The sequence below is a fragment of the Podarcis cretensis genome (assembly GCF_951804945.1).
Source record: "Podarcis cretensis genome assembly, chromosome: 7".
Taxonomy (NCBI): domain Eukaryota; kingdom Metazoa; phylum Chordata; class Lepidosauria; order Squamata; family Lacertidae; genus Podarcis; species Podarcis cretensis.
In genome coordinates, this window is record NC_137176.1 from 66,571,088 (window position 1) to 66,584,521 (window position 13,434).

Consider the following 13,434-nt stretch of genomic DNA (forward strand, 5'->3'; position numbering starts at 1 on the left):
GATCCAGTTTCTTAATTGAGCAGGGATCCTGGTTGTTCATGTTATGTCACTGGGAGAAAGAACAAGAAATAGTAAGAAAGAAGGGATACGTGGATTGTAAATAGTGGATTGGAAATAGATTGGAAATAGTAATGCGTGGATTAAAAATGCCTTTAAGCCTACCTTGTCCCACCTCACCCCCCCCCCCTTTTATTTTTGAAGGAGGGGACTTGAATACAAAAGATACCCTTACAAAAACATGTTTGGCTGATGCCTTGTTGTTGTGTCACTGAGGCAGAAGAGGAAAAAGGCAGGGAGTGAAAGCCCTGTGTATTTATAGTGGAGTGTCTGGGGAGAGGAAGAAATGGGAAGAAATGTGGCATATAAATCCCATTACTTCGCTCCTGGAGATGAGCTGCTATGAGTCACTTCTGCTGCAAAATAGGACTGTGACCAGATTAACAATTGGTTTGGGGAAGGTTTCCTTGCATCTGTCAGGTTACAATTTGCCTGATCAAAGTGGAAATCGGAAGAACTGTTTTTAGCTATCTTTCTGTCTAACTTACCAAAACTGAAAGTATTTATATTTATCATCATCATCATCATCATCATCATCATCATTATTAATATTTACCCTTCCTTTGCTGTAAGATCCCAGGGCAGGTGCCAACAATTAAAACACAATGCTCAACACTGTTAAAAACACAAACACAGAAATTAGGTGGGTCCTAAAAATATAGGGCTGCCCTATGTCCGGATTCACCTGGGATTTCAAAGGCGGAATTGATGTGCGGGGCGAATTTCCGAAATCTGGCGCTTTGTCTTAGGCAAGTCAACTGAAAAAATTGTGGGATTTTGGGGGGCATTTTTGAAAAACAAACTTAACAATTTCATTATTTATTTTATTTGGTTTTCAGATTAAAGTTTCACAATTACATATCCAACATACAACATAAAAACAAGATTCCAAAGAATCTCCTGGACTTCCCTCCTCCCTTTGGTGGGTCCTATTGTTAATCATTTCCTCCTGCATCCTTTATGATAATCCAAATCTTTTACATCTCCATTATGTCCAAAATTCACCATTAAAATACATCAAAGCTCAACAATTTCAGTGCTTTCCTAAAAAAAAGTACAACAACTTTAGGGGTCTCCTGGTTTTTACTTTTTGAAATACAGCAGCCCTCAAAAATAAATAAAGAGATGCCAGAATGCTGAGCAAGCAAGGATGAATGAAGGAAGCTACTCCTATTTCTTAACCTATTAGAATGTGGTGCTGTTCCTTGTTTTGCGGGCAGCTGTTCACATCAAACATTTTACTGTTTTGAGAACCAGCAACAGCATCCAGAACAGCTGAGGTAGGCTGAGAACTGTTACCATCCTCTCGCCACCACTCCAGCCCCTTTTGCAGTTTGGAAAGTGCAGGCAGCAACCAGGAACCACACCTGACACCTGTGACTTAGTGGAGAAGGGCCCCCCACTTTCCCATAACTATAATTGGGAGCAAGTTTTTCTTGGCAGCCGTTTTCAGTATTTGGTTGTAAACTAAGGAAATCAGATGGGAACCAGTAGTCCTGTTTGGAGGAGGTTTTAGTGAGTAGGGAAAACATCATTATTTACTGGTGATGTAATGGTTTTCCTGTAAACTATTTTGTGAGGCTTACTTGAAAAATGGAATAATGTTATTTGTTTGTTTGTTGTGGCAAAAAGGAAACTGAATGAGACCATTGGCTATAAGTCTCTGTACTGCCTACTGCACCTGATGCTGGCGCTGGCTCCTCAGATGAAAGTCTCTCGAAAACGAAATGGAGAAGCCAGGGTTGAACCACTGGGCATCTGTATGCCAAGAACGACTGGGGACAGACAAATCTGTTACATATTTGTTTTGTCATTTCCCCCTAGTGGTAAAATTCATTTCTCTGCTTCTCCATGGCAATTTGTGAAACCCCCCCCCTTTTTAAATCCACATTAAAATCTGCCAGCATTTTAGTGCATTTCCCCTCCAATAAGCACACTTTTGTATGTAGTTTTTTTTGGGGGGGGGGAAATACACATTTTTGCAAGCAATCTCTCCTAATGCAATGCATTTCTGTATGTCATTTTCATGAATATCTTCGTTTTTGTGTACACTGTTCCCCTACTATATGTGTTTTTGTCACACTAGCTGGGCAACTGCATCACAAAATTTGGAAAACTGTGAATTTCAAATGATAGCTGTGTTTCCGTTCCTGTATTGGTTTGAGATGTGCAAATTAGGTAGTTTTCCATTAGAATCCACCTGCTGCACACACAGACAGGGAAGAATATTATGTATGCTTTCCCAAAAAACATTTAGAAAATTAAAATATAGTAATTTTATTGCAGCTGTTTGAAACTGTGCAGGCTATAGAGTTGCACTGTGCTTCTATTTAATTTATTTAAAAGCACGATAGACCCTTAAGGTCAGAGGAACGAGACTAAGTGGAGCAGCAGGAGCAAAGGACTGGAGCTGTCAGGAATGCAATGTAGAGCTGTGAACATTTCTTCTTGCAATGTTATTTTCCCCCACACAAGAGACAAGAACTCCCGGGGTTCGCTTTCATTTCTTGCCTGCATTTTATGACACTAGACATAAGAGAAGCCAAGAGAAGTTGGTGCTTTAATCTTGCAACTAGCAAGAGGAAAGCTTTTTTTGTTTACTTTAACACACCAAAAAGAAAAAAAACAAATATCCATCAACACAAAACATAGCAAGAGGAAAGCTTGTGTGTCAGAACTCTCAGAACGATGATCTCACCCATATGAATCAATATAGGCAATTGCACAGGCTTTCTTTCAATATAAGAATTATTCTTACACACCCCATCAATAAAAATCAAATCATGTCTTCTACCACCTCTTGTGTTGCTTATGAGTAGGTAAATGAGCCTCTTTGAAAGAATAGTGCAATTATATGCATCTTTACCAGACAGTCGTAGAAAAAAGAAGTCCTGTAATCATTTGCTCCTCGGTTCTCAATCCCTCTGCTGATTTCGTAATATTTCCTTTATTTACAAATATACACACAGAGTATAGTGGAAGCCTCAGCATTCCTTGTGTGCCACTATGGGAACTCCAACCATCGACCGATTGACGGTTTTTGCGAAGTGCTGTACCCATAGATTTGCAGGTGCTGCCAATCACCTGGTTGGGGGTGCCTGCAACCCCTTTTTGCCTCTTTACCTGCCCTTCGAGGGATAGGGTGGCACCAAGACCTAAATAATGCCCCCCTGCAGTTAGTTAGCACAGCCTTTGCCAAACTGGTGCCCTTCAAATTTTTTGGGTTACAACTCCCATCAGTCCCAGCTAGTAGTGGGGGAATACATTTCATTGTACACAGGTTGTACATTGATAATAAAGGTATTATTATTATTATTATTATTATTATTATTATTATTACATCGGGAGGGTATCCCAAGCTACTGAAAGCTAACCTAGCATATCCCCAAACTACTCATCAGAATTCTTGTTGCAAGTTAGACACCTGTAATGTTTTATAGATTTGAACATCCTTTGATCATGCGTCACTGAAGCCTCTTTTATGTCACCAAACCGCTCGCAGGCGAGGCAGATCTTCTGAGAACCCCTTTGCCAATATTTTGTCCATTTGTCAACAAAGGATACTGCTCTTCAAAGGCAGCCATTTTGGGTATCTGCCACAGAATATGAATTTCAATTCCCATTACAGCAGCATTACTGTGGATGGTCCTGGCGTGGTGTCACAAAGAATCAAAGCTCCCAGCGATGGAATTAGCCCTGCTGGATACTATGGCAGCTTTAATCCAATTAGAGGAGCCATGTCGAACGATTTAGGGGGAGGCGGAAATTCGCCTTGCTGGTACAAACGCGTTCTGTCACTTTTGAGAGGCCACCGCAAATGTTTTTCACGTGGAGCTGGTGCCAGCTTCAGAGCGGCGCCAAAGGGAGTCACAGACAATCTGTCCTGCCAGGCTTCCCCGCACCCTTTAGCTTTAGAAGTAGCAGCTATTATGAATTGTGATATCGCAGGCTTGATTAATGTTGGTGGCAACTTTAATGTTTTCAGGTGCATAATTAGCATGGGTGGTACATGGGACAGCTTCACAGCTGGGATTTCAATAACTGTTTGATGTCCTAGCGGGAACAGCATGTGTTTCTGTCTTAGGATGCTTCCAGACGGTTGCTATTTTCAGGTAGGATTCAGTCACATGCAGGGCAATTCAGGTTGCACAGTTAGAGTTCATTGGGAGCTCCTGCACAACAGATGAATTCTGTACTCTAATGGCAGTGTATTCTATAGTTTAAAAGCTTCCCTTTGTGTTTAAATCTTTAACCCACAACTACAGCTGTGCTGCTGCATCTTGGTCCTTCAGACCATGCCTTGGGACTGTATAATGTCATTTAGCGAAATCCTTGGCATTTACAGTTGTTCATGTACTTCTAAATTATCCCATACCTGTGGTATGGGAACTAATGGCAGGACAAAAGTGGATTTTGCATGCCCTGATGGTCCCCAAGAGGCTTGTACTTCAAGCTTGGGAGGATATACACATCTATTATGCAATAGCCCAAGGCCTTTTCTGGCCTTGCTACACTTTGAACATATTTCTCATAAACACCAATTTTATTTGATTATCAGGACATATGGATGGCATGTATCAACTTATATGTTTAAAATGAAATGGATGCACTGATGATCATTGTATTATTAATGTGAGTTTGTTTCCTTTTCTCTTTTTTGTTTTCCTTCCCCTCTTTTTTTTTTTTTGTTAATCTTGCTATAAAAAGTAATAATTGCAGTAAACAGTATTGCCTCCCTCACCACTCCCATCTATGATTTCTGACACCTGTAGGTTAATTGCTGGAGTGTGTTTGAGTGCCAAACTAAGCATTATGTTAGAAGTGTATTTAATGTCTCAAGCTTTTCCTCTGAAATAACAGGGGGAAATGATGGAGAAGGGGACAGTGAGAATCATGTGAGACTTAACCATGCTTGGTCCTGAGAAAAGCCACACACATTGTAAAATGACTATTCATCCCAGAAGGAAATCCTGCCAAGCAATTGGCAGAAATAGCAGTTTCCATCCAAGGGCAAATAATAATTTTGGGGGGCAAATTTTGGTCAGGATTACTTGGGGAGGGTTAACTTTCTCTCGCTGTATATTGCAGGCTGGAAGGCCAACCCCTTGGTTGCCAGAAAGAAAAGGAAACTGGACAGCTTAGATGCTATCACACATTTAATGCATCACCTAGTTTTGCCTATAGATTAAAAGTTATCTGTAATTAGAGTTACCACCTCTCATGATGAATCATGCAGAGAGGCAACAGGCAGCCTCCTATGACAACAGACCTTTCTCCTGCATTGCTTTTGCTTCAAATACTCCTAGCATAGACAGGGCAGAATTATCCAGCTCAACCGGAAAGATTTAGTAGGGAACCGTAGAGATGCAGAAGGCAGCCTCCTGTGTTGGTGGGGATAGTTTGGGCTCACGGGACCTGCTAACGATTTAACTCAGGTATTCCTTGATCCGCAATAGAACTTCTGTCTCAGCAGTGTAGGAATTACTGCCCTGTTTCCTGTCCTGTGCTTTTTCTTTCTTTTTCCTATTTGGAAAAATACTATAGAAATTGCTTTAGAATCACATTATGAGCACATGCTGTCTTCTTATGAGACCACGGAATACAGAGTGTGTGCAGCTGATGTTTAGGAGGAAAGCTGCAAAAGTGGGAAATATTACACTTTCCCTTTCTGCTAGTGTCTATTTCTCTTCTGTAGAATTATCAGGAGGCTTCCAAGTTGGAACAGTTTGTGACTCGCTTTTTGCTGAAAGAAACAGTGAATCAGCTACAGTCGCTCCACAATTCCCTGGAGTGTGCCATGGAAACCACAGAGGAACAAACCCGTCAAGATAAGTGAGATTTCAACTGCTCCCCCACCCCTGTGGAAACGTATCAGGAATTGTTCCAGGGGGAGGTTGCAGCTGAGTAATGCTGTGTGCTCCTATTACCTTGCGATTGTAGAAACAAGTCCTCTGCTGAAATTATATCCCTTGTTTCCCCCCAGCTAGTTTCCACCTAGGAATGAGAAAAGTTTTTGCTGCAAAATTATCAAAGCTGCGCTTAACTTACTTTTCAAGTGGTCAAGGCGTGTCTGTGAATGAATGTCTCCCTCCCCTCTCTTATTCTAGAAATCATCTCAGTAGCAGTCAACACTGGGCAGCCTTCCTGGGTGCCCTTACATCAGGCTTCCTCAGCCTCGGCCCTCCAGATGTTTTCGGCCTACAACTCCCATGATCTCTAGCTAGCAGGACCAGTGGTCAGGGATGATGAGAATTGTAGTCTCAAAACATCTGGAGGACCGAAGTTGAGGAAGCCTGCCTTACATCATTCATAACCCTGGGGAAGATGTAATTTCTTCCATGAGGCTTTTTCAGATCAGGAAGTACAGGCAGCCAGGGAGGCTGCAAAGCACTAGAGAAATGTTTCGTGGACGGAAAAACATAATAGGCAAATTTAGACAAATTCATGGAGGAGAGGACTATCAAATGTTACTAGCCATGATGGCTATGGCTCTGTCTCCACAGTCAGAGGCAGCAATGTTTCTGAATGCCAGTTGCTGGAAACCACAGGAGGGGAAGAGTGCCCTTGCACTCAGATCTTGCTTGTGGGTTTTCCACAGCCACTGTCAGTCTCAATACATTTCCTTCCAGTGAATGGTGATCCCACGGGGTGGTATTCAACTAGGTTTTACTCAGAATAGACTCAGTTGACATTGATGGACCTAACCTTATCATGTTTCTTCATTTCATTCACTCTAAGTTGAATTCCACCCAAGCAATGTTTTTTCAAGAGCAATCTTACCTACTGGGGAAGGTATGTGTTTGCATTTCCAGTGGGTCAACTGCCACATCCAGAGCCTTGCAAGTTCACAGCAGCCAGGGAAGAAGGGTGGCCACATTATTCTTTCTTATAAACTTTTCCTCCCATTGCAGCCAGTGGGTGAGAACTACCTACTCCAACTCTGGAGATGGAGTTGCTTTAGCATCTTGGGGGTGGGGGGAGCATGGCTTCCCTGGGCATTTCCTTAGCTGTTTGCCATACTTTTAGCCTGCTTTTCAGATAACTGTTGCCTCCCCAAACAGCTCACATCAGTAAGAGAGAGAAAAACAGGCCCTGCTGTCAGACTTGCAAACTACATAAAGGGAGTGGGGTGGGGTGGGAAAGCTGAGTCCTTCAGGGCCTGAACAAAGTGCTAAACAGTTATGGATAGTTAGGCTGAGCTTCCCTCACTGCTGTTCTTGCTTGAAGAGGAGTTGGTGGCTCTTGTTCCTTTGGCCAGTGGATGGAGCCAATTCCCTTGTGGTTTCTGCAGTCCTAGGGCAAATGACAGCAAGAGCAGACTATACTTTCTGGCAGGGAGGAGGTAGCAAGCTCCCTGCAGCCGCACCTTCTCTGAACAGTGAAGGGCATGCCCCATGGGGCAACACCCCATTCCTGGCTTTACTGCTGTTGGAATAGCAATGGTGGGAGAGTTTTCCATGGCCAGAGTGGCAAGCCCTCTAGAGTTGGATCTTCTTCTCTGATGGCAGAGGAGGCTCCATGGAATCGTATTGCCCCTCAGCCACTGAAGCCATATGTCACCTCAGAAAAAAGCAGCTTGCATCAGTTCAGTATTTGAGCTCTGGTATGAACCAGATGCACACCTTTACTGTTGGGATGTTTATTTCATTCTGATAGGTGAATGACTCCCCCTTTCTCCCCAAGGCCAAGCTGCTTTCCAGTTACCTAGATCGGCTCAAGGTTATGTTCTAGGCTCTGTGGCAAATGCCAAATTTGTGACAGACCCTCTGCAGACAGAATGTTTACATTCTGTGACTCGGCAGCTCCTAGTATGTGTGTTTGTATGTGTGAAGAGGACTGGAAACATGCTCAGAATAAAGAGACAGTTTCATTAATCCAATTGATTTATGCATATATAAATATATTTATTTGTAAGACAAAGGCCAGCAAAGCCAGAGGTGCTTGCAGTTAAGCAGCTGGGAAGACGTTCAAGTCGAAGACTCCAAAGGAACAGCAGTTTTTCTCCAGTCAGCCCTCTTTTTAACCAAGGTACAGTAACGTTATTTAAGAGAAGTATCATATTTTTGCTTTTCTGTGCTTTACAAGTTGTAACCACCAAGAACAAGTCATATAAAGTAAAATAGCAAGTTTCATTTAAATTAATATGAAAATTTAATCCCCGTAAAAGGTAATTCTGCTAATTCTTATATTCCACCAAGTGTACAGTTGGGAGGGATAATGCAAAAAAGAAGGCGCCCTGCCAAGTCCAAGTGCTAATACAAGACATTTGGATGATGCATGTATGAGTGATTTGGGTGCTTTAAGGGATACATTTACAAAATGGGCCTAAGTTGTCACTTCAATTGGCCCTGACAAGTCTGGTGTGAACTCCTGTCATATAGTGGACATGTGCAGTAGTTTGCATATATCACCCTAAACTTTTATTTGCCAGTTGGACAAACTGTCTGTAAAAATACAGTGAAATCAGAAAAGCCAGAAGCTATCCAACATCAGAGAAAATATTAAATTGGAATGTGGGGAACAGGTAAAATCAAAGCAGTATCAAAAACAGGCCCTTCTTTTTGCATATACAATTAAGCAAGTGGAGAAAATCAAGCAACTTGTAGTCATAATTGAACAGTCTGTCCACCTCACCTAGATCTCTGTCTTTACCTGCAGTTCCCTATTTCTGTAGTGGAGGTGTTACCAACTAATCTCACAGGGTTGTTGCAAGGGACAAAGGGCTTGAAAAACTTCCGTGTTTTAAAAGGGCTGTAGAAATCATGCAGATGATAAAAGTAAGAGCTCCCAAACTGGTTTTCAATGCATCTTTTGAAATGCAAACATATTTGAACACATGCAGAGTGCCTTCCTTTATGACCAACTTCAGTCTTGCCCTGGCACATCTAGCATTTGAGAAAACTGCTCTCGGATACGAGGGAACTCCTCTTAGCTCAAGGTAGGGTATTGAGGCATTTCAAAAACAGGTGTGCAAGATCAAGGGTCCCTGTTGCTGCTTGACAAAAGGCTGCCTTTGGACAGATTTACCCCCCTTTTTGTTTATAGAACAAGCTGTGTTCCTTCCTATATATGCTCAGTCAGGACAGAGCAATTTCTGTAGCTGTCCTTTGCACTCATCTAGTGCAACTGTTTTTATCATGAATCAAAAAAAGTCTGCTGTAGTGTGAAAGCTTCCCCTTCCAGAGCCAATAGCAGCTACCAGGGGAGGGGGTGTTAATTAGGACTGTGGCATAAAGGGTTAAAGCCATTCCCACATAACACAGTCCCAATTTTGACTGGATTCTCCTGTAGTTGCCATTTTAAAACAAACAAAATGCCAATAAACCCCATAAACCAGACAGGTATTTCCTTGTGCCAGGTTTTATCTACCACGAACAATCTAAGGTCTCTATCTACCAGCCAACAATCTTACAAAGGGAAAAGAGATTTTACACATCACAGTGCCAGCAACATTTTGTCACCAGGAGCTGCCACAGGTGACACTGCTAATTTCAGCCAGACTTGTGTGCATAAGAAGGATCAGGATGGGGGCCATTTTTGCATGTTGAAAAAGCCACTGGAAAAAGCCGCTCTAAGTTTGGAGTTATTTGCAGAGCATTCATTTTGAAGATGAATCACAGTCCTCCACGTTTTCTAAGAACTCTTCCCACCCTTCTGGCTACGTGCTTATCGGAAAATACTGCATCTGCTGTGTGAGTCTTACTGTACTTTAAACATAAAGACAGCAAAGGCATTTTGTGTAAACCAAAGTATCGGTACTGTAAGAAGCTCGGGCAGCCATTTTTAAGCAGCCCATTTCTGCATGCGATCTTGTATATTTTGCACCTTCTGAAGCTTTGCATCTCCACACAGTGTCCAGGAAGAAAAAGGAACTATGTAGTCTGGAATAACTCCTGAAGGATGTCACTTCTCTGACCCCGTAGATTATGTTCTCAGAATTAATTATAAACTGGAGTAACCGTAAACTGCAGGGCAAGAAAGACTTAAGAATTTCTTAACTGCATTTAGTAAGAAATGTTGAGTCATGTGGAATACTTATTTGTAGGAAAATGCTATTATCCATGTTTGGAAGAGCATCATCCAGGTTGAACATTAACAGTACTTTGAATGGATGAAAACATGCACATCAAAATAAAGAGGTGAATAAAGAAAGCCATAGTTTTCAACAGTGTTTTAAAACTCCATTATTTACGTCTCCTAAAGGCTGGCTGGAGGAAGACAACCAGTGGATGACCCAAATAAACAGACTCCAGAAACTGATTGACAGGCTAGAGCAGAAGGTGAGCACAAGTTCCTTCATTAATCTGTAAAGAATACCTCTGTATCCTTACTGCACCGCACTCTCCTTCCCTCCCTGACTGATAGTAGCAGAGCAGGTACAACATCCACTAAATGAGCTAAATAACCTACCTGGGTAGCCCTCTTTGCCACTGAAGGGCAAGGGTTGAAGTAGCATGTTGTAGGTCATATCACAAAAAACCCTCAGCTGGTGGGTGCTTGATGATGGGATGGAGGCAGAGAAGTGGGCCTTCTTCCCTACTCTCACCACCATGCAGCAGACACAGTTGGGAGCTCTCAATCATGTCTGGTCAGTTTGTACCGCATCTTTCCCTATCCCAGCCAGCACGGTATAGCAGTGGCAGTATCCATAACTAGTTTCCTATCTACCTCCAAAAATTTTCTTTCCTCGTTGCTGAAACGTGTTACTTGTTACATATATGAAGGTCAGTTTGAATCCATGCTAAGTATATAAAAGCAGTGGCACATCCCAATGGCAATAGGCAGGCGGTTACAAAATAGAAGTTGTTTCTTAGATCTATTTCCCAAGGCACACAGTTACTTTTCTGCTGTTCTCATATTCCAAAAACAGCTTAGGTATGTTAGACTATAACGAAATTGGCCAATTGCCACGGTTCTGCTGCTTGTAAGCCAAAGTCAGAGGAAGACTGTGTGGATAGTTCATATCTGGTACTTTTGTTTGCATTTCTCCTCCATCCTGTTGGCAAGGATCTAAAGCTTGAGCCACTGGAAGAAGAGGTATCTGAAGAAAACACTAAATCTGTAAGTATCAACCCCCCCCCCATTATTAATTGATGAGGATAATAGTTATCTCTGCATGGAAGCATAAAGAAAGTTTTGGATATTCTATTCTGGTTTAATTAACAAGGATTTGCAATCCTATGCATACTAATTTGGAAGTAAGTCCCACTGGCCTTAGTAAGGCTTACTTATGAGTAAGGATGCAAAATTGTCTTACTGAGCATTCCAATAGGACCCTCATAAGTAACACAATTTATATTACATTTAGAGGAAAGATCCAGTTACATCATTGCTTTATTCAGCCTTTTTTTAAAAAAAAACTCCTTTGCATTATATTGCTTATTTTTACATATAAAATATTTTTACATACTGTACCGTATATTATTGTATGCAATCAACTCAGATGGCAAGATAAAAATGCTCTGATATCAGGAGTGCAATGCATTCACCAATAATATTGTCTAAATTTTTTTTTTCAGCACATAATGATAGTTCAACGTCAGATGTCAGTAATAGAAGAAGAACTGGAGCAATTCCGGTTTGCTCTGAAGCAGTATGTGGACACAGCCTCTTCTCAGGATGGATGCCTGCAGTGAGTACATTTGCTGCCCCCAGAGGATGAGAAAATTTAGAGGGCTGTAAGTTTCCGCTTAGAATTCCATCAGAAGTCATCAGAATGACAACTAGTGAAGGGGTTCTATAAGCACCCCTCACATTATGACCCGGCACCAGCCAAAGTTAGTAGCTCGAAACTCCCATTAATTTCAATGGAACTTAAATATCTGCTCCAAAAAAGAAGCCATACTTAACATAAAGCAAAATGGACTGCAAAACTAGATGTTTACAACAAACCAAATAGTTTTATGAGCAACAACGAATTACTCTTTAAAGAAAAAAGGTTAACATACAGTACTTGCAGTCACCTGTTGAATATAGCAAAAAGAGATGGTTGCTTTTTTCCTGGCACACTGTATTCCATATGTACATAGTGACACCTGCTGGTCTCTTTCTGATTTGACACAATTTGTGTCTTAATTTATACAGCTGAAAACAAGTAAAGCCTAAAGACTTTAGCTGGTTGTGTGACTTATTTTTGATTTAGTGTTTTTATTTCAAATTGTATTTTACCATTTATGTAAACATTGCAGAGAACTTGGATGGAAGGTTATATACAAGTATAGTTGTAGGAATATATATCATTCCAGTACTGAAGATCTGCATACCATTCTAGCTGTGGGACAAACTGCATGACAAGAGGCTTTCCTGTACATATTTCTAGATGGATAACAAACCCCAAGTACAAACAGCTGCTGCTTGTGGGGTTCCCCTCCAAGATCTAGGTGCCAGAACTGCATCACTTCTTTATAAAGTTGAAATCCTACCAATCAGGATTTGTCTGTTTTTTGGAATGGGAGGGATTGGATTTAGTGTCCCACTCCTCTTTTCTTGCAAAAAAACTAACAGAATTTCAGTTGAAGGTGAATAAAATGATCTGAAAATAAAACAAACCACAGTTTTTCAAGTTTGGGCATTACAGGGAACTCTGGTTCAGTTTAAGATAGGAAACAATTTTCGATCTCCTTGTGGCCACCAAAGAGGTTGGGAGTTTTTAAGTCCAAGGCATGAGGCAGCTTCTTCTCAAAGTGAGAAGCCAGGGTTCTCATTACTTCTTAACCAAACTTATTACTTCTTCATACTGGCTTTGCTATCTACTTATCAAATTAATTCTGTTGTTTTATTAGTGTTTCTATTCAGAGGTTTTCTGGTGAATCTCGCTTCATCGTTTATGAATTCTGGGAGAACAATGCCTGGAACAGGTACACAAAATGCCATGTGTATATCTTATTATGGACAAAATTATAAATAGTTCAAAATATCAGCTATTTACAACTAATGTTACTAGAAACAAAACCTGATTTTCCAGAACAAATATTTATCAGCATCACCTAGCTGGGGGCGGGACATGTTAAATACAAGTAGCATATTGCCCGATCGTTTCCTACGTATATTAATTGGCTGATCAGCTAGAATAGTCCAATTATTATACTTTTCCGCAGCATACCAAGTCTCCATTCCAAATGCATTGATCCTTCAGAACACTTGGATGGAAGTATTCATAAAATAAGCAAAAGCACATTAGGATGACATGAAATAGACTTGAAAAAGATAAATGTACTGATGTATTAAAACCCTGAAGAGGTTTTCTAACAAAACATAGAAATGTTCCATACAAAAACAGATATTCTGGTTCAATTCACACTTTCTAGCGGCCACCAAACAAACATCTCAGGAATACATGGATCAGTGCTGGGTTTTTGATTGTGTAGGCTGTAAACT

General features: G+C 41.1%; 1 protein-coding gene across 2 annotated transcripts in view; it reads left to right on the forward strand.

The window, feature by feature from the left end:
- The window catches only part of NECAB1 (N-terminal EF-hand calcium binding protein 1), a 39,276-nt gene that overhangs the window by 23,313 nt on the left and 2,529 nt on the right, over window positions 1-13,434 (forward strand). Inside the window, exons 6-11 of one of the 2 annotated variants that reach the window (XM_079983172.1) lie at window positions 5,753-5,889; window positions 7,973-8,085; window positions 10,261-10,337; window positions 11,065-11,118; window positions 11,577-11,689; window positions 12,840-12,914. In XM_079983172.1, coding sequence (XP_079839298.1) covers window positions 5,753-5,889; window positions 7,973-8,085; window positions 10,261-10,337; window positions 11,065-11,118; window positions 11,577-11,689; window positions 12,840-12,914 — 569 coding nt within the window. Of the gene's footprint in view, window positions 1-5,752; window positions 5,890-7,971; window positions 8,086-10,260; window positions 10,338-11,064; window positions 11,119-11,576; window positions 11,690-12,839; window positions 12,915-13,434 lie in introns of both variants that reach the window. The other variant, XM_079983173.1, reaches the window with a different exon arrangement.